We start from the raw sequence: 20937 nt of genomic DNA, 5'->3' as shown, positions 1-20937 counted from the left end.
GAATCCAAATATCTAACTTAAATAACCATTATTTTCAAATTAGGCTAAAAATAGAGTTTTCTATATTTTAATCATAAAAAATAGAGTTTAGCAAAAAAACAGGGCGCAACATTTACCCCCTCTATTCCTATCTTATCTAAATTTTCATAGTTTCTAAATATAATTTTTATGGAGCAATAAATAATATATATCAAATATACTGATTTATAATTATACTCTATACCTATTATTCTTTGCATATTTCGATATAGATTTTACTTCCCTGTAAATATTGGAAAGGTAATTTGGGGATGTTATTATATGTTTTTGACAAAATTGAGTTACAACTACTCCATCTGTTTCATGCATTTTGATGTTGTGATTTTGTCATTTATTTTTTCAAAGTTTTTGATATTTTAAACATTTCATACATATTTATATTTTATTTTTTAACTATACCTTATTTATTTTTCTTATTAACTTCTTTTTTTTCTTTTCATTTTCACCTCTTAAAATGTAAAGAATTAGGCACACTCCCATCAGAAAAAGAAACAACACTGAACAAAAACTAGTAAATAATGTTTGGAACTAATCTTAATAAGATCCAACATCTGAAAGCATAGGGACATATATACACTCAATTTGCACATCCTCAACAAGAAGTGTTTATATAGTTAATATTTTTGCACCCTTAGTTATTGTATCAATGTCACTCATTTATCATATTATGAGAAAGTTATATAAGTGTTATTTAATTTCGACTAGTCGTTAATCCAGTTCGTTTATTGTGTCATTGATCGGATTAATGAGTAACTAGTTCGATAAATTAAATCAATTTACACAAAGAAGTTTTAAAAAATTTAAAATACTAACTAATATTATTTAATGATTTTATACTTCAAATTAAAAAAAAAAAATTAGCATACAAATACCTAATTAAACAACCCACAATAAAGATTTTACAATAATACAATGTCACAAACAAATTGAAAATAATATCAAATAACATAGGCTTTACATTTTAGTTGCAAAAAAGTGAACTAACAAGTTTAGAATTTAACTAAATAACTAAGATTTTGTAATAAACATAAGCTAACAAATGATTAACAAAACTCAAATAATGATAAACATAACTAAAAATAATTTGAAAGCAAATACATTATTTTGATCAATTCGACTAATTGAATAACTGATTTTATGCATAAAATAGTCTAACCAAACCAATTCATATTGATTCTGATTTATGGCCAGTCGAGTGAGCAATTTAGACTAATTAGGTGTTCATTCTAAGTCATATCGATCGGTACGAACCGAGTTTAATAACATTTACTCAATGCAACTTGCACCCCTTGAGCCCTTGTCCTGAATTTGCCACTAAGCAACATAAACATCCAAATTCAACATCTTTCACCCAACAAAATAAAGGTAATGAAGTTTTGATAAGCACTTAGCTAACATATGAAAACTCATGAGACTCATACAAAACAACACCCTAACTCCTAAACATATGGAATTGATAGAGTAATAACAACAAAACAAAAACACCATTTGTCCTCCAAGAAAATCATCTTCAAATAGACAATAAAGAGAAATTTAACAAAGCCAGATCCTTAATGCTTAAGTCTCCTTCAAAATTATTGTACATCAACAAAACACTACTAGTATAATAATGTAAAGAAAGGGGGCAAATAATGTTCCAAGTAAGCTTTGTACTACCAAGAGTACACCCACCTTTTAAATAAGGAAATAATCTTTTTTGGAGTGTGTGATTATCCCTTCCAACAAATCTTATTCTCAAGAATCGAACTAATTTACAAAACCTTATACCACTAGACTAATGTAATATTTTTATGATTAAGGTAAGCAATATTTTACTGATACAATGTGAGAATGATAAGTACAGCTACCATTTAGTGTTCAACAATCCTTAAGCTAGAGAAGGGAAATGCCTACACCATTTATACAAGAATTTCTTCAAAGAAAATTATCACAAGTGTCTAATCTTACTCACAAAGCTAAGCAAAAAAAGAAGATTTTATTACAGGGTTTTGTTCAAGCAACAAAGCTAATTGGGTTTAATTTACTAATCATCCCTAAAGAAATCGGATAGAAAAGTAGTAGAAAATATAAAATAAAATCAATAAGTGCTAAACAATGCACTTCTTTGGCTTTCTTTCCATTTGATGGTTTGCAAACAAGTAAATCAAGTCCTCAATGGAACCCCAAAAGACTGAGAACCACAAAACTAGAAAAGGAATGGCTCTGCACTGTTTTTTTCCTCCTAAATTTTCTCTTTTGACCATTGAATCAGTTCTTGGCTTTAACAGAGTTATTCTCCTTGATCCTTGCTCGGTTATCCAGCTTAACAAAGCGTTTTAGATCTTCGTAAGGGAGTGCTTCAATACTCTTCCTACGTAATTCACTTAACGCGGGGCGTTTATCAAGCAGATGCCACAACCAGTCTGGGTATTCAGAATCAAGCAAGATTTTTGGATCAGTCCCATCCTTGAGAATGTTGGCACCAACAACTGTAGTTGACTTGACTTCTTTGCTAAGAGTTGATGCTTTGGGTGCATCAGCTGATCCTCCTTTGGAGCCTTTCTTTGCTTTACCAGTGGCAAAAGTTCTTAGGCACGCAAACCCGGCTGCTTCTTTGGTGGTAAGAATGTTTCTAAAAGACTTGGCATGGTTCATAGCCATGACTATCTTCTGAAAGACAAGTTTATATATTATCACCTCAGAAAAGAAAAAAACTGAAGAAAAACTCATGATGAACACAGTACTGACCTATATAAATTAACAAAATGCTCATTTATTCTACTTTATCTAAAGTGTGGCAAATTGTGGTTAGCAAAATTAGCTTTCTTAGAATTTGTATTCTAGACCATGACTACTTAGATCCAGCTTCCTACTTTATAAATAGTATGTAAGGTATCAGCCGGAAATTTTACCTCCTAAGAATCAAATTGTTACAGGGGTGGAAAACTCATGGACCAGGTTCATTAGTAACGTTGTATTAAAAACTGATTCATCACTTTTTTACCCTCATTACTACCCTTAGACCAAACCGGTCACAAGAGTTGGATAAAACTAAAAATAGTTCGAGCTTAAAAAGAGCAGTTTCACTGGAACTAAGAACCTGATATCATTCCTCCCCTGCCCCAACACCAATCTCCAGCACTTCAACACTAATCAATCGTGTGATATAAATGTGCCTAAAATCTGTGACCATCCATCTTAAATACATAAAAAAAATGCATTTGTACATATAATTTATCAGAAAATGATCAAATCACAGGCACAGAAAGTTGAAAATCTTTGATATTTCTGGAAAAAGCTTTAGTGAGTCCTATTAACTCTAGAATAGGACCAAAGAAATCACAACCAAGTAATTCACTGCTGAACAGTAAGAGAAACAACATATCAAAAAGCATAATACTTTTGTAAGGGGGAAAAGGTGAAAGTGGTAGAAAAATATTAGATAGCAGGAAATGCCTAAATGCTTCAACAGTTTATGTAAAACAAAACGTAAAAAAAAGACTAAATTCTGGAACAAATCCCACTACCGAATACTCGATATCTAACTCTTCTGAGTTATTTGCTGCATAATTTAACAGTTTCTCTCTTTTTTATACAACAACAACCAAGGCTCCGTCCCACTAGTTAGGGTCAGCTACATGGATCGAACAATGCCAAAATGCTGTATCATATATCAAGTCCATGAACAAAGCATTGATCTCTAAATATTCCCTAATTGTTTCGTCTATGTTTTTCTCTTTTTTATAAACATTAAATAAACACAAACTATTATTCAAGGCCACATTAGTAATCTTCCATCTACACAAATGATCCTCATGCAGGAAACCAACATTAACACCAATGGATGCCGAAATGCTTGAACAAAACATTTGGCAGGAGAGATGGCATTGCTTCGAACATTGCTTGGTGCTTCATGCGAAAAATAAAAACAAAAACCGAGTTCTTAACTAGTCCAAAAAACAACTACCTAACAGTTTCTCAGCCCAAAAGGCCACACATGATTTGGGTACATCAAAAAGTTAAAATTCAGCAATGCAAAGAGATGAGAATACACCCCAATCAAATGTTTCTAATATAGGCCCTATTTCTTCTACCATAGAGAAGCACCAACTATGATGCATACACAAGACATGGAATTATGTAAAAAAATAACAGCAAAAACAAGATATTAAATTCTCAATATTATAGAAACTAAAAATTGAGGGGGAAAACTGCATTTTATATGGTTAATTCATCACATGCCAAATCAAAATCTAAGCCAACAAATTTTTAACCACAACTTCATTACTATCATTCAAACTGACTCCTACGTTCAAACATGGTAAGAACAAAATGAAGATTTTTTACTTCGAACAAGTCAATATCACAAACAAATTATAGAAATTCAATGATGAACACTGTCGAATTATACTCCAATCTGACGATTTTATATAACTCAGAATACACAAAATTCAATCTCTTATCATGCCGATTTTAAAGAAAGAGAATAGAAGAATAAGATTCTGTGACTAGAATAAATCGAAGAAAAAACGAAGACTTACACTTTCAAGTGTGAAGAAGAAGAAGATTGAGGGCGAGGTTACGGCGAGTAACGGTGGCTTCAACCGCCGCAGCTGAGTTATGGTGTGAAACTGAAGAAACTGTAACTGCGTCTGAATCAGATTCTATGGGCTTAGTATGAAGGCCCACTCTAAAGCCTATCCATAAAGCCCAATTACATTCCTTTTGGTTTCATTTTTTAACTTTACCACAAGGTTTGTTCTTAATTCCAATTCAACTAAATCACATAATAAAATTAAAACCGATAGACCGGACCGAGTAGTGTAAATTTTTATTAGATTTGAAAACAGTTCTGATTTGCAGTCTTAAATTAAAGAGATGTTGAACTGCTTTGAACTAGAAAAATTTTGATTTGACCGTGTTAAACTCAGTTAACCAGAAAAACCGGAAAGTGAACCGATTAATTTATTTAAAGTTTTAAAAAAATGGAACATTATTCTAATATTTTGTATTACTACGGTCCAAAGCAAAGATGAAGATATGTTACTATAATTATACATAATTACTAGTTATATAAAATTTCGCATTTAGATATAATTATATATTGTTGATAATTATTAATTATTATATTAAATCATCAAGTCCACATAAATGATGTAGTCGTTTAAACTTACTAAATCTAATACAATACATCTTCTGGTTTGATGTCCGACTTGAGTTTCATAACATTATTAATCAAAACACATAAATCAAAATCAAAATGTATAAAGATGTTTCTTTCGGTCATATATCCATTTTTTTCATTCAAAAATTAACAATATGGCCAACTCTAAAATATTTAGAAAATTTAAGGACTAGAACCAACAACAAAATAGTTTGGAAACTAAAATTAAAATTACATATATTTATAGGACCCACAATATATTAAAGCTTTTTTTTCCATATAATCTAACTCATGTTAGAGTAGTTATATATTAAGCAAGGGTGTATTTTTGAACACAATGAAAGTTGTAAAACTTGGGGTTTGATGCCAATCCAAGAGGAAAAATCACTTTTCTTCAGAAAATTGATTATGCAACTGGCTTGTTTATGATATATGTGTTAACCCTGTATATTAATCCTAAGCTCTTGCATGAAGATGTTGCATCATACCAACTAGGACATTGTAAGAGATTATCAATTCCAAATCTTGAGGCATCCAAATGCACTTTAACAATAAGCATATTATAGTGCATTTATTTAGGTACAAACAAGTTTTGATTTCAATATAGAACATCATAAATTTAACATCCATGAAAATGAAAATTTAGCAACCATCATTCAAAAACTTTTGATATGGCTACTAGTTAGAGAATGTGGATCTGAGATTTTGATTGCTCCAAGTCTAAGGTTGAAATAATTAGTACTCCATCATTCAAAAACTTTTGATATTTGATTTTTATAAACTCAACATAAATTATGTCTTATTGTTCAAATTTCCACCTAATTTAATATTGAGAATATTGAGAATATTTATCAAATTTCCAAAATACAAAAACATATTTAATCTTTTTTAATTATTATTTGATATTATTGTTGTGTGTGAACAATAAAATGGAGTTCAGCATTGATAAACTATCCAAGCTTCATAATCTGCATGTGCAGAACATGAATATGCCAAAAATGCATGCAGCCATGCACCAGGTTTACTGCAATAAGATCATGTCACATAATCATGAATTCATGTTGGGTTCACACAAGCCATGTTATATGCACAATTAATATTTACTACTAGCAGAAGATCAACAAAAAACTACTTGATTAAAAACAACAAATGAACTTTAATGAAAATAACTACGGATTAAGAAAACAAATAATGCAACGGATGGGAACGAGTTCAGAATTTATCTGCCCTATGTAGTGAAAAGACAAACATCACCTGTTTCGACCAACAAGGATGCATTTCAACCTCCAGAGAGTACAAGGACCAATGAAACAGTGTATTACCAGAAAAAGCAACGTTCTACCGCTATATTTCAGGTCTAACCAGCAGATAGATCTTACAAAAGAGCACATAATTTAAGCAGAGTGGTTGATTTTATTGATTCAACCATTACATGCCCCCCAGAAAAATCCGAACCTTGAATTCTCCTTGAACCTGGATAATTAAACCATTGTGCATGACAGTAGCGCACAACATCGCAGGCTTCGTAGCTTCTCTTTAAAATGATTTGCAACTTTAATTACAAGTAGCATACGGCACAGACCATCAAAAGCAACATACTCTTCACTGCAATTGAACTCATACAAGATCCATTGCAAGCACCAGCACATCACGAAGTCGCGCTTCTTCAGAAGAATTTATACAGAACCATCAAGAAGAACACTTTCTTTTTCAGCTCAATGAAAACAACTTCAATGCATCCTGCAGGAGGCAGTGGCACCAAATCATGACATTAAGCCACCCTCGTTAGGAGAAACTTAAGCACAAATCGCATCGTTACATCGAGCATAAGAGTTATGCATGCTTCTTCAATTCAATGAACTACACCAGTTCCATCTCAGAAGGCAACATATCATAAGGTGCCATTGGTTACCAAATTCTTCACATGAGAACCCTTTTCCCTTAACCTACCGTACATTCAATACCATGACCTTTTTTTTTTGTTTATACATAATTCAATCTAATTTTGGCCCATCAGAATAATTTTATGTTCGATGAAGAAGTCTCCTTGAACGGTAAGGTTGCTTGCCTTGTGACTTGGAGGTCATGAGTTCAAATCATGGAAACAACCTTTTCACTTGCAATGGTAAGGCTTCATGCATCTACTCTCCCCATACCCCACTAGGTGAAAGTCTCATGCACTAGACTGCCCCACCAAGCAACTAATGCACACTGGGCTTGACTTTTTGCACATTGAAAAACAGGGAGTGAAGTGTGCAGATTCTGATCCAAAGACTGCAAAAATACCGTATAGATCAAGGAATATTCCATTGGCCATAGACAAAACTTATAAATGCCCCCCTGACTAATAAAAGTACAGTCTGGAGCCCATAGACAAAACTTATACATGCCCCCCTGACTAATAAAAGTACAGTCTGGAGCTTCGTTTTAGTTTTCCACTTGAATGAGAGTGCACTATTTCCATAATGAGCTTCCCTCGGGTGAGCTAGGCTACTTCCTTAATGAAATGAATATAGCATAAAGACTTCTCTGGACAATGCAAGAACGGATTCCAACAATTCAAACAAAGCAAGTCCAGACAGAATGTCTCTTCATAATCGAAGTCCTTGACACATTGTCCACAATTGATACAACGTGCTATGCATAATGTACAACCCCTACACAATTGAGCTGACTGATGTTTCTGTTGGCAACTCTCAGCAGGGCAATCATAAACAGGTCTCAGTTTCTGGCATCTTGGACAGACCTCTATGTCAATTGCACGGCCATCCTCACATATGATATGCGAATACCCTCTACGATAAAATTGTGGCTTCTGCTCTCTGTGTTGCAAATGCTTACTTGCATCCAAACCCAATAATTCCTTAAACTCTTCAAACTGCTGCTCTGTCACAGGAGAAACACCAGTAAGTCCACCAATTCGTAAGTGCTTTATACCAGGTGTTCCAGATGACTTTAGAGCCCTTAAGTTGAATAAGATGCCATCAATCGTGAGTCTGAAACAATCTGGCACAACTAGCTGAAAGAGGTACATGAAAATATGTCAGTTTTTCTCTTCAAAAAACATGGACAAATTTAACATCATAAGATATATAATATTAATAAATTCAAGCTATCAAGAGTGTGTACACAATGATATACCTAGAGAATTACTGCAAAAGTTATGGTAGAATGATTGGCAACAATTCATTTTTCAACTACTGACCAGATACATTTGCTCAGCAGCACAAGCATCCGTATGTTTCTTATGTTAAACTGAAGTAAACATAAGATATCACCTGAGCTTATTCTACCTTTTTCCTGGAATTATTACTTCTTTGGGAATTTGCATGATAGGAAAATTCTGAGTTACACGCTCTTGTTTTTTTATTTATCAGCGATTGATATTTATTAATGTAAAGAAAGAAGATTAGGAGAACAAGTGGTACTCTAATCTACTTAGAGTCTCCAGAGAGCTAACAACAACGAAATAATTATAACCCAGCATACACAGATAATTACAACAACGGAATAATTTGCATACATTAACAGATTTATAGCAGAACAAATAAAAATGAATAATTATAAGCTACATGTATTCAGTATGAAATATGATTCAGCAAACCTAGCATACACTGCAAAGTTAGGATGACGGTAAGTCTGCAACTAAGTAATGCAGGGATAGCTTTAGGTAATAATAAATGTGTAGATGCAAGGTATGGAGTCATGTTATAAATGCTAAGTGCTAACCTTCATCAATCTCGGATTGCTTTGAACAACATGTCCGAGACCACTGTCAGTGATCCATAAGCAATTCACTAGGATCAGGCATTGAAGAGTACCTTGAGCCCTGCTAGTTAACTTTACAAGTGTATCATCCGTAATCCTGTCATTTAAGGGCGGATGAATGTGCACAGTCCTCCATAATAAAGGATCGCCTCTAACTGCATCATGCAAAGATCTACAAACCCGTTCAACCGAAAGAAGGTCCTGAACACATAGATAACCCAATACAAAATAGAAAGCATCATGTGGAACACCTCCTTGATCTGCACCATAGACTTCAGTGTGGTTTTGAGATTCCTTCACTTCACTGCTTGAAACCAAATTGTCCATAAGACGAACATTCTGAAACACCCCTGCATTTCCATCAGTTACAACACTGCCATCAAATTCATGTATCATTTCAAAATTTTGATAACCATTGAAAACATCGGCCGAAACTGAGATCTCATCCTCCTTAACACTATGTTTTTTAGACTGCAAATTATCAGATCCATTCCAACTCAAACTCAGACCCAAAAAGTGCCGGTGATCACCAATCTTTTTATGGGTTTCACCTTCCTCAAAATTTTCAATCCAATCAGAGATTGGGATTGAAGTGAAGGTAGACTCAATGTTCATTCCAAAAGGATCCATGGGCAAACGATCAAGAACATCGTCATCAACTACCACTTCCTCATGATCATCAAAGTCACTTATGACAGCCTTCACCATTTCAAAGCATGGGTTCCCTTCCAAATTCCCATTGAAACTACACAAACTAAAAGAATTACCAAAACAACCATAATTCTTAACCACACGACCATCCACAATTGATTGCCACGATGAACCCTTCTCCTGTGGAACCGAAAAGCTCGATTCCTGAGAAGAATCCCCCAAATCCATCGTTTTTTCAATTTCCACTGCACCTAACCAAAGTAAAAGGGAATCACAAACCCTAGGGTCAATAGGACAACCCCATTAATCTGCAATACCAAAATTATAAACTTTTTTCAATTGGGTGTAAGGGAATCACAAAAACAAACACCCCAAACGCACTAATTAATCATAACAGAAAACAGAGTGATTATGATCAATACGAGAGATAATTAAAAAAGGAACATTTTTAAGGATGGAAGAGAAAGGAAATGGGGTAAGTAGGGACCAAATGGATCATTAACGAGGTTAGAGAATGAAGAGAGTGAATGAGAGAAGTGGATTTGGGAGAATGGTATGAGAATGTGGTTTGGGAATTAGGGTTTGATGAATAAAGAGAGATAAAAATGCAATGCAGCGAAACAGAATGCAAAATAGAAGGAGAAGTTGGAATGCGAGAAAATAGAGAAAAGAGAGAAAAGATAGGATCAGAAAGATAGAGAAACTCACAAATTTGACGAATTCATGAGAGAAAGAGCCAATGAGGAAGCACTACTCGGATTCTTACTTTGTTTGGAGATTATCACCATCAACTTGATTTTGTATTCCCCGATCCTATAGTTACGAAACTAATCTCTTTCGGAACGTAGGATTGTCCTCTCCTACCACTCCTATCAAGTGTCACTCATGTTAATTAACTTTTGATTATCGTGAGATCTAGCGGGACCTTAATCGCTTTCTTGATAGATTATATTCTTTTACTATTTAATATAATAGACCTATTTAAATATCATAATTCTCTTTTGTGAAACAAAATATCATTTCTTAATAATGAAATTATACAAATAGAGCTACATATAAAGTAGCAAAATATTTCTAAATCATGTGATTATGAAAAAATACATTATGAAGAGAAAATTTGAATGATTCTTATTGTAAAAAAAATGGTAAAATGGTAAAATTGTAAATTAAATATGGAGAACTAATCAATATCTTATTAACTAACTATGAGAGAAAATTTGCTAGTTTTAATCTTGAAATGTTGACTACCAAATGCATATCAAAGTTATGAGTAGGGAAAATCTAGTCCAACATAAATAATAACTAAACTTCACATGAATCAACATATTCAAATAAATAGTAACTTGGAACATAATTATTTATACTCTCATAAAGTAAGACTACTTTAATTTAAGCCTTCCTAAATAAATTGAATCTCCATCGTGTAAAAATTAATAAATAGCAATTTGGCACAATACATAAACTCCATTTTCTTCACTATAAAGTTTGGCTTTTTTTATTCTTTATTATCACATCTTACGCCATCTTAAGTGAAAAAGTATTGTTATATTTAAAAAATATAAAACCATTTTTTATAAAAATTAACACCAAAATTCCTTATTATATTTTCTAAATCACAAATATTGTCCTTCATAGCCAGATAAGAAAATATTCAATAGCAAAGGCATTTCTATTAAGTCAAGGAACATATCTTTTATCCCAAAAAACGTTACATCGTGTTCCACTACTTGTAATTTGTTAAAAAAATATTAAATCATTAAGTATGATTTTATATGATGCATGACCTTGATCACATTTATAATGAGAGAAATTATAATTTTATGTCATTGAATATTGAAAATACAAATACTACAATGTTTCATATACCCATATAAATACAAATACAAACACAAACCATGACAACCACCACACAAGCTCAAATGCTTGATGAAGGAGTCCTGTTCCAATGTTAACTTCTATATCTTATTCAATATAATAGCAGCAAGAACAACAACTGGTTCTGTCATGTGCTTAGCTGCAAAGCTGTACATAACATAACCGGAGCATGTCCTACATAAAACCTTGTCGAATCTCGATGACAAACTTATTGAGCAGAAGGAACAACAACCGGATCTGTCATGCGCTTAGTTGCAAAGCCATACATAACTGGTAGCATGTCCTGGATAAAACTTTGTCGAATCTCGATGACAAACTTATTGAGTATAAGCAAATTATAAAACTTTCAATCAGTCCAAGCTATGATGATATTCATCATTTTACAAAGTAGGAGGAATCCATATGTAGCCATGTGTTTGAACATAGCCAGCTTTTTCTAGCAGTTCATCTGCTTGTGCAGGACCTCTACTACCCGGTTCGTAAGGAATTGACTTGAACTCACCCTTATCAATTCTGTGCAAAAGTGGAGTGAAGATCTTCCAAGATGCCTGATAAGAAGAAACAAAGTACAATCAGGACAATTGTGTGATTAACACTTTGATGCAGTAGTCTATGAATCATGTAACGATCTTACCTTCAACTCGTCTCTGCGAACAAAATGTTGTTGGTCACCTCTAATACTGCAAAAAGAAGAATATTCGGATTCCCATCAATATTCATTCAAATCTATTTCTTTCAAACAAACTGAAGTGGTTGTCAAGTAATGTGATAGAGAACCAGAAAAGGATTTGGTCTCAAATGTGTATGCATGTAGTCCTACTTTTTCTATCTGAAACCTTCGGTATTCAGAAGATATATCGGACTCCGATTAATTCAAATCAAGCCGGGAAGACCCCTTTAAGAGGGTAAAGCTCTCTCAATGCCTATTTTTACCATTCACATACTGTAGGGGAATCAAACTCTTACCACTCAAAGAAACATGTTTTAATTGATACATTGGCGTTTAGAAACAACTAACATGCCATAAACATGAAGTACAAAAGTTAACATACGTGTCAAGAATTAGACGCTCATATGCCTCTGGAATGGTGGCCCCTTGATAACGTTGCCTGTATGACAAATCAAGTTCGCTTTGCACTGTAGACATTTCCAGTCCAGGTTGCTTGACCTGCATGAGATATCGAACTAGTCAGACCACTCTTCGAACCATCATTGAATTCTTTTAGCATTTTATGCCCAGATCTTAATGAATTCAACATATATATTTCTTTCAGGATAACAAACAGGCAAAATATCACAAAAAGTTTGCCAAAATTAACTCCATATTAACTAACAAAGTTGCCATACACATTTCAAGAAAATTGATTCCGAACAGTTTCATGGGAAATATATTATTATACAATTTTCAATATGTAAACACTGAAAGTCCTAATTCCTATACAGAAAGACACTTTGCTCGGTTCGTATTGTCAATAAATGCTTAACAGATATATGGAACTTTCAGGTAGACCACACAAGTTGCACAATTGTTCTCTTCAAGGGTTTATCAAAATGACTAACATACCGTGAGCTTCATGTACATAGCTTCATGTGGTTGCAAGCGTATAACAAACTCATTTCTTCCCTGCTTTTGACCTAAACAAGAATATGTTTACAATCAGGTTTATGCCAAAAATAAATATTCGGATCGAAAGATATGCCACCAAGAGGTTGAAAAAATAGGCTAGCTAATATAATGTTCCTTGTCAAACATCCATATTGTCCCATTAAAGAACAGGTTCCTCCTGCTTCTCATCGTTGTGGTGATTTTGGATTATAGAGATGACTTTATCCTTCGATGTGATGGCTTGTATGCTATAACTGATTTTCTTATGTGTGTGTGTGTTTGAGGGGTATCTGATTCCAAGCCTATGAAAACGAAGTTAAGCTCCTCTCCATTACAGGACTAAGGAGAAAATATTTTTTTTAATTTTAATTTTTTATTGTAAAATAACATAAAATCATAGCCATTAAAGTTCTTTTTGTTACGTGTCGCAATCCACATCCAGTACTCGACTCTCCAGACTCTAGTACTGCAGAGGATCCGCATCCCATTGTTGATGCATGATAAATGCAAGTATTGAATAGAGTGGACCAAAACATCAAAAAGGTCGGCTAGCATACACTTGAAAATATCACCAGGGACATCCTTGAATTGAACCCGTACATCCGCCTTCCTTGAACCGAGGGCCTTCCCTGCTTTTAGTATGAAAGGAACACCTGACACATAAGAGAGGCTTGCCATTAAAATGTGCCAATTGTGATTTAATCGATCAAATTCACAGAAATATATAGCAGAGAGTAGAAAATAATATAAACATGTGCGAGCCCAAGAATGAATATGGACTATAATATTAATTTCTAAACTTATTCTCATACCTTCCCATCTTTCATTGTGTACTCGCAAGATAACAGATGCAAAAGTTGGAGTGTTTGAATTGTCAGGTACAGTTGGGTCATCTTTATAGCCTTCATATTGTCCTAGAACAACCTCATCATCTTTGATAGGAACAACCGATTCAAGAACCTGCATATTTTATGTCGACCATAAAGTGTCGTAGAGGTAAGGTGGAACTCAGCTAAAATTCTAGGTTCGCATAAAATGTAACATGGAAAACTTTCAAGCAATCAGTAATAAAAATACCCCTTTGCTGCAGTTGTGAGTATGCATAATAATACACACACACACATTTATATATTTTAAATGGAGGGCAGGATGTTGGTACCGACGTTTATTACGGCTTCATATCAGTGCCATAGAGGGAGAATAGTATGACAGCAGAGTGTAATAATTTGCATATAAATTGAATAAGAGACGCACCTTCACTTTCTCATCCCGAATGTGCTCAGGCTTGAGAGAAACAGGCTTTTCCATAGCAAGCAAGCAAAAGACCTGAGGTTGTAGAAAAACAATGAACACGATTTACAAGGTTGACAAATGTCTGACAATACAAGGTCGAGAAAAAAGGTGGATATTGCTGAACTGCTACGTGCCCTCAAGTCAATCAACGAAGTATTAAGTTTTCTAAGGGTTGCTAACAAAGTATCATGTGTTGTAGCCTTAATTTACCTGATGTTTTTTCTTTCAATGCTAATATTATTGTTTTATGTTTATACATATATACATACATATATATACACATATATATATATACATATGTTGTTATCAAACACACCCTTAGCAAGTCTACATGTCTGGAGGGTAGTTAAATTATTCAATGATGTTGCAGCTGATTATATGACAGAAGTATCTACTTTATCTACTTCACATTACAGCATGGTGATAGTAATATCAAAATATATGAAATCTATTTCTGTAAAAAACGAAGGTCTCACCTGCAGCAAGTGGTTTTGAATAATATCTCGGATGATTCTGCCAAATAAAAAGTAGTATATTAATGAATTGTGGTTTTCTAATCTTAATAATAGACAATTATTGCAAATACATCAATAAAAAAATAAATACACAGATACATAGAAATAAGAACTATAACTTTTACTATCATTATCAATCAACAAGGTAAATGAGTATACACAAACTTGTTTTCACAATATCATTTCATTTTCGAACCTACTATTGACATGACTTGTCATTAAACAACCCGGTTCAAGAAAAGTACTCCACATACCCATATTGGTCAAAATATCCACCCCGACCATCAGTTCCAAAATCTTCTCTGAAAACTATCTGCCAAAGAACAGCCAAAAACTAAAGTTTAAAAATGGCGCCATTTCAATGCTTGGCGACGCAATAGCTGAATTAGGTAACAACAGATGGATATGAATTTTATTATGGCTATGAAAAGGGAAAGGAAAGGAAAGTTGACAAATACGGTGAGACAAACGAATAAATATGAATTTTATTTTTAGTGCCTTCTCTAATTTAAACCTAAACCCAATGTAACTTTGACAACACACTTTCTTACCTGCACATTAGCAATGTTGTCGCGATTCCAAAGAGGCAAGAACATGCGATTTGCAAAACGAAGTACTAACTGCCAATATAAGTCAAATGAAAGGGAATTAAGCTAAGCAGAGTTCGTGAGCAAACAATAAGCAAGCCAATATGTAACAATTTACTACCATATTCTGCACTAGTTCCTTTCCAAGGTAGTGATCAATACGGTAAATCTGTGGTTCATCAAACAACTTTCCAATCTGCGTACTGAGTTGCTCTGCAGATTCTAGATCCTTACCGAAAGGCTTCTCAACAACAATACGTGTCCACCCACCAAGATCAGCTACAAAAGGGAAACAAAAGCAACCACCATTGAAAAACAACATTAGATGTTCTGGATTATAAACCAGAGCCATAACGTGAAAAGTAATCAGGAAAGCTAACAAGTTCTTGTTACAAAAGGTTTAAAGCATTGGCTGTTAGAAGAAATGAGAGTGGAGAAATTTGAAACCCTGAGATCTATTTAGTTGATGCAATCTAACAGAAAATATGTTTATTTCAGAACTATTTCTTTTTAGTTTTTATTATAAACATCGAAAATATAACACAGCTGTAATGAACCTGAAATCTAAGCATGACTTCAACTACTGGAAGCAGCTATATGATACAGACTTCAATTTAGCTCTAGTATTATCGAGGAAATGATCTAGTAGAATATAGACAAGTAACCTACATTTTAGATTTTACTTAAAAAGGAGAGAAGAGCTTAAAGTGGATTCTGAAATGCAGCCTAGTCTAGAAGCCTTACAAAGAATCATACCCAACAAGCTAGACTCAATTCGCTAATAGCTCAACAAGCTAGACTTGTGAATTCATAAGCTGAGCTTGATCTGGAAATTTTAGCTCATTTAACAAATGAGCTGAGTTCCAGCTTTTATGGATTCAGCTTCATTAGCTATTGAGCAAGCTCAATATATATGTGTGTGTATATAAATACATTTTTTTCCTTTATCACACATTTACTAGTGGTAATAGAGTGGAGAATGCACAGATTATTATCAGCTTTTAGCAATGTTATATCTGTTCCGTAAGCAATGATGTGGTGCTAAATAATGCTTCATCATGTACTAAAAATCAATATTAACTATTATAGTGGCTGTAAAACAGTTGAACATTTAGTCGCTATGTTTAATTATGAGATGGCACGGTGAGTTTGAGTTGCTCATGAGCTCATGGTGAGCTAAGTTTGAGCTAGCTTTCTTGATAAGTTGAGCTTGAGTCAAGCAAATTTCGTTGAGGTGAGCTTGAACCCGACCAAACTCGACTCAGCTTGTTGGCAACCCTACTCCCAACAAGTTTTATGCTATGGCATACAAAGTTTCATATTTCCCCTGCTAGCGATCCCTATAAAAACATTGAAACTAAATGTTCAAAACTACATATTAAAACAAGAGATGGTTAAAACTTACATTTATTCACGCAACAAGCCTTGATCATCTTGGAAACAGATGGATAAACTGAAGGAGGAAGTGCAAAATAGAAAAGCCTTCGAGATGAACCCTCTGAACTGTTTTTCGAAGATTCATGCTCCGAAATTTCTTTATCCAACAAACGAAAACCATCCTCAGAGTCATAAGAACCGCTTACATATTTGATCTAAAAGGAAGAGAAAGGGAGAAGGATAATGAATATTCAACCAATCAAAACAGTATTTCTAGTTAAAGAATTCCAGGAAATAATAAATTTATGCAGCACAGTCAACGCTAACCAGATGCAAAAACTTCGATAGAACATCCAACTGCTCAGGGGAAGCATCTTTATCTTGAACAAGGTAACTGCATATCAAATCACAAACAATCTCCTGTCATTTTTATACTCAAAAACAGGTCAAACAAGCACAGGTGGTATGTATGATCCTAATAAGATAGCGTAAAATATATTATAGAACAATTTTGAAGACATGCCACATCTACTGTCCGAAAAAGTGTGTCACTTCCTCTAATTGGTTGAAAAAAAATTATGCAACTATTTTTCTGATCAATCACAGCAAGTGGCACATGCAGATAAACACTTTTTGGGACAAAAGATGTGCTCCCTTTTGAAGAAGTGATAAGCAAATGCAAAAAGTAAAGTTTTTCATTTAAATAATTCACAGGATATTGCTGGAAACATAAAAACATTCTATTTACATAAAACAAATCAACAATCATGCAGTAGCAGAAAGAAACTGATTTCCATGGATGCTTATGTTTTTACTGGTTTTATGAATCTTGGGGAAAAGAATACAAATTTTATTTCATTTCATTAAAATCTCACCCATGTAAGCGGCTTCTCAATTCATCATCAGATATTTTTGTCCTTGCATAGCCAAAAATACGAACTTCATCTGGTGGCAGGAATCCCTGCACATAAAATCACCGAAGTTTCTAAAGATAATTGATTCTTTATCCTTTAAACGAAACAATAGGCTTTTAGAAATTCTCTGGGTAATCTTCCAAGACAGAGATGAAATAGGAACAAATATTGAGGTATCATGTAGAACGAACGAATAGCGCAAAAAACGGGAACCAGTGCATGATTATAATACAACAATCTGAAACGTATTCCTTAAGGTTTTTCCATTAGTTAATTTATAGTTAAATGATCACCTATACCAAACCCTTGTTTTTAGCTAAAACACTAATCTACATGATCTATAAAGGTTATTCTTTACTTAACACAAATTGGAGGCTGCCAAACCTGCCGATATAGGTGGTAAAGTGCCGGAAATGTCTTCTTCTTAGCAAGGTCACCAGAAGCACCAAGCACAACAATGGAGAGTGACCCAGTTTCAGATGTAATTTCAAGATTTGCTAGATCTCTAAATGAGGGTGATTCATTTGGAGAGATGGATCTTTTTTCAATGTGCCATTCACTTGAACCCATCCTTTAAAGTACCAAAATGCAAGAAATGCTCTCCAAATCTGGTATCAAACAACGAGTTAGAGGTAAACGAACATCGAACAATAATTATAATAGCAGAAAGTAAATTAAAGATGATAGGTGCCAAAAAATCATTAGGAATGATACAACTGTTTTTCGAAGATTCATGCTCCGAAATTTCTTTATCCAACAAACGAAAACCATCCTCAGAGTCATAAGAACCGCTTACATATTTGATCTAAAAGGAAGAGAAAGGGAGAAGGATAATGAATATTCAACCAATCAAAACAGTATTTCTAGTTAAAGAATTCCAGGAAATAATAAATTTATGCAGCACAGTCAACGCTAACCAGATGCAAAAACTTCGATAGAACATCCAACTGCTCAGGGGAAGCATCTTTATCTTGAACAAGGTAACTGCATATCAAATCACAAACAATCTCCTGTCATTTTTATACTCAAAAACAGGTCAAACAAGCACAGGTGGTATGTATGATCCTAATAAGATAGCGTAAAATATATTATAGAACAATTTTGAAGACATGCCACATCTACTGTCCGAAAAAGTGTGTCACTTCCTCTAATTGGTTGAAAAAAAATTATGCAACTATTTTTCTGATCAATCACAGCAAGTGGCACATGCAGATAAACACTTTTTGGGACAAAAGATGTGCTCCCTTTTGAAGAAGTGATAAGCAAATGCAAAAAGTAAAGTTTTTCATTTAAATAATTCACAGGATATTGCTGGAAACATAAAAACATTCTATTTACATAAAACAAATCAACAATCATGCAGTAGCAGAAAGAAACTGATTTCCATGGATGCTTATGTTTTTACTGGTTTTATGAATCTTGGGGAAAAGAATACAAATTTTATTTCATTTCATTAAAATCTCACCCATGTAAGCGGCTTCTCAATTCATCATCAGATATTTTTGTCCTTGCATAGCCAAAAATACGAACTTCATCTGGTGGCAGGAATCCCTGCACATAAAATCACCGAAGTTTCTAAAGATAATTGATTCTTTATCCTTTAAACGAAACAATAGGCTTTTAGAAATTCTCTGGGTAATCTTCCAAGACAGAGATGAAATAGGAACAAATATTGAGGTATCATGTAGAACGAACGAATAGCGCAAAAAACGGGAACCAGTGCATGATTATAATACAACAATCTGAAACGTATTCCTTAAGGTTTTTCCATTAGTTAATTTATAGTTAAATGATCACCTATACCAAACCCTTGTTTTTAGCTAAAACACTAATCTACATGATCTATAAAGGTTATTCTTTACTTAACACAAATTGGAGGCTGCCAAACCTGCCGATATAGGTGGTAAAGTGCCGGAAATGTCTTCTTCTTAGCAAGGTCACCAGAAGCACCAAGCACAACAATGGAGAGTGACCCAGTTTCAGATGTAATTTCAAGATTTGCTAGATCTCTAAATGAGGGTGATTCATTTGGAGAGATGGATCTTTTTTCAATGTGCCATTCACTTGAACCCATCCTTTAAAGTACCAAAATGCAAGAAATGCTCTCCAAATCTGGTATCAAACAACGAGTTAGAGGTAAACGAACATCGAACAATAATTATAATAGCAGAAAGTAAATTAAAGATGATAGGTGCCAAAAAATCATTAGGAATGATACTATGGGCATCTGAAAGAGTTAAAAAGAGCTTATTTCGGCTTATAAGAACAGCTTATGAAAATAAATTTATGAAAAAAGCTTATGACCTTCCAACAAGCTCTTTTTTAGTTGATCTCAATAAGCTTATAAAAATAATTTTTTTAGCTTATTTCAAAAAAAGCTTACTGAATAAGTGCTTAATTCTAAAACAGATTGAGCAGTCAAACAATTAGTCTAATGGCACTAATAGCTAGACCATCAATTCCTACACTAACACACAATCCAATTTCAAAATACAATACTTCTAGGTATGAAGTAATCGAATCTCAATTGCAAACAACAACAACAACAAAATAGTCCTTCAAATCATTATGCTGTAAAAGCTAACCCCAAAAACATAAATAAATAAATAAATAAGATGAAAATAAAAAAGGGATCAACCCATGAATCAAAATTCAAAACTAAGCACATAGATAAAACAGAACTTCACAATTGAAGTATAAAGAAAAGGGTATGATAAAAATTGAGAGAAACCCAGAAACAAAATTCAGCTTAATTGAGAAAACAAGTAATGAAATAGTTGATAGAAATTGAGAAGAGAAAAATGAAAAGTACCCAATGGTGCAAAATTTGAAGTGGAACAAAGTGACGAGGTTGTAGAAGGTTTTAATGATGTTGAAGAACAAACTTCCTCATTGGTCAACGGGTAAAGTGGTTTGGTGAGTGCTGTCCATGGCTGCTTTGGCAATAATTGCATTTTGCCCCTTCTATTTTGCCTTATTTATGTTCATGCCCCTATCAACTTCTTTTTATTTATAATTTTCACAATTAAGTTACTATATTTTATGAGATGGTTTTTATGTTATTGTTTTTGTTATTTTTAGTTGATATTCAAAGGTTTTAGACACATTAATTACATTCCTTATAAAATAAATAGAAAATTATTAAGAGAAAAAATGTACATAGTAACAG

The 20937-nt window shown here is 33.6% G+C and overlaps 4 protein-coding genes across 5 annotated transcripts; all 4 read right to left on the bottom strand.

The window, feature by feature from the left end:
- LOC109335067 (54S ribosomal protein L37, mitochondrial-like) lies at window positions 1996-4688 on the bottom strand. Its single transcript, XM_019571118.1, has 2 exons — window positions 4560-4688; window positions 1996-2688 (listed from the first exon to the last, which is right to left on the bottom strand). Exon 2 carries the CDS (start codon window positions 2677-2679, stop codon window positions 2287-2289), a length of 393 nt encoding a protein of 130 aa, XP_019426663.1. The 5' UTR covers window positions 2680-2688; window positions 4560-4688; the 3' UTR covers window positions 1996-2286.
- On the bottom strand, window positions 7163-10378 carry LOC109336575 (F-box protein SKIP14-like). Of its 2 annotated transcripts, XR_002106362.1 has the most exons (3): window positions 8912-10378; window positions 7594-8201; window positions 7163-7542 (listed from the first exon to the last, which is right to left on the bottom strand). XR_002106362.1 is itself a non-coding variant. In XM_019573252.1 (2 exons), exons 1-2 carry the CDS (start codon window positions 9827-9829, stop codon window positions 7668-7670), a joined length of 1452 nt encoding a protein of 483 aa, XP_019428797.1. In that variant the 5' UTR covers window positions 9830-10378; the 3' UTR covers window positions 7163-7667. The 2 variants fall into 2 exon arrangements, 1 of the variants encoding a protein (XP_019428797.1); XM_019573252.1 differs by having other exon boundaries at window positions 7163-8201.
- LOC109336332 (glucose-6-phosphate 1-dehydrogenase, cytoplasmic isoform-like) lies at window positions 11498-18406 on the bottom strand. Its single transcript, XM_019572866.1, has 15 exons — window positions 18153-18406; window positions 17730-17815; window positions 17182-17248; window positions 16883-17069; window positions 15599-15756; window positions 15442-15510; window positions 15145-15203; window positions 14852-14888; window positions 14337-14408; window positions 13895-14042; window positions 13640-13735; window positions 13041-13111; window positions 12529-12644; window positions 12111-12156; window positions 11498-12024 (listed from the first exon to the last, which is right to left on the bottom strand). The coding sequence occupies exons 1-15, from the start codon at window positions 18336-18338 to the stop codon at window positions 11857-11859; spliced, it is 1566 nt and encodes a 521-aa protein (XP_019428411.1). The 5' UTR covers window positions 18339-18406; the 3' UTR covers window positions 11498-11856.
- On the bottom strand, window positions 18342-20710 carry LOC109335550 (glucose-6-phosphate 1-dehydrogenase, cytoplasmic isoform-like). The gene is made up of 6 exons (XM_019571686.1): window positions 20581-20710; window positions 19657-19880; window positions 19234-19319; window positions 18686-18752; window positions 18483-18573; window positions 18342-18376 (listed from the first exon to the last, which is right to left on the bottom strand). The coding sequence occupies exons 2-6, from the start codon at window positions 19840-19842 to the stop codon at window positions 18342-18344; spliced, it is 465 nt and encodes a 154-aa protein (XP_019427231.1). The 5' UTR covers window positions 19843-19880; window positions 20581-20710.

The sequence above is a fragment of the Lupinus angustifolius genome, chromosome LG20 (assembly GCF_001865875.1).
Source record: "Lupinus angustifolius cultivar Tanjil chromosome LG20, LupAngTanjil_v1.0, whole genome shotgun sequence".
In the NCBI taxonomy this organism is placed as follows: Eukaryota; Viridiplantae; Streptophyta; class Magnoliopsida; order Fabales; family Fabaceae; genus Lupinus; species Lupinus angustifolius.
This window is presented reverse-complemented; position numbering and strand designations above follow the sequence as displayed.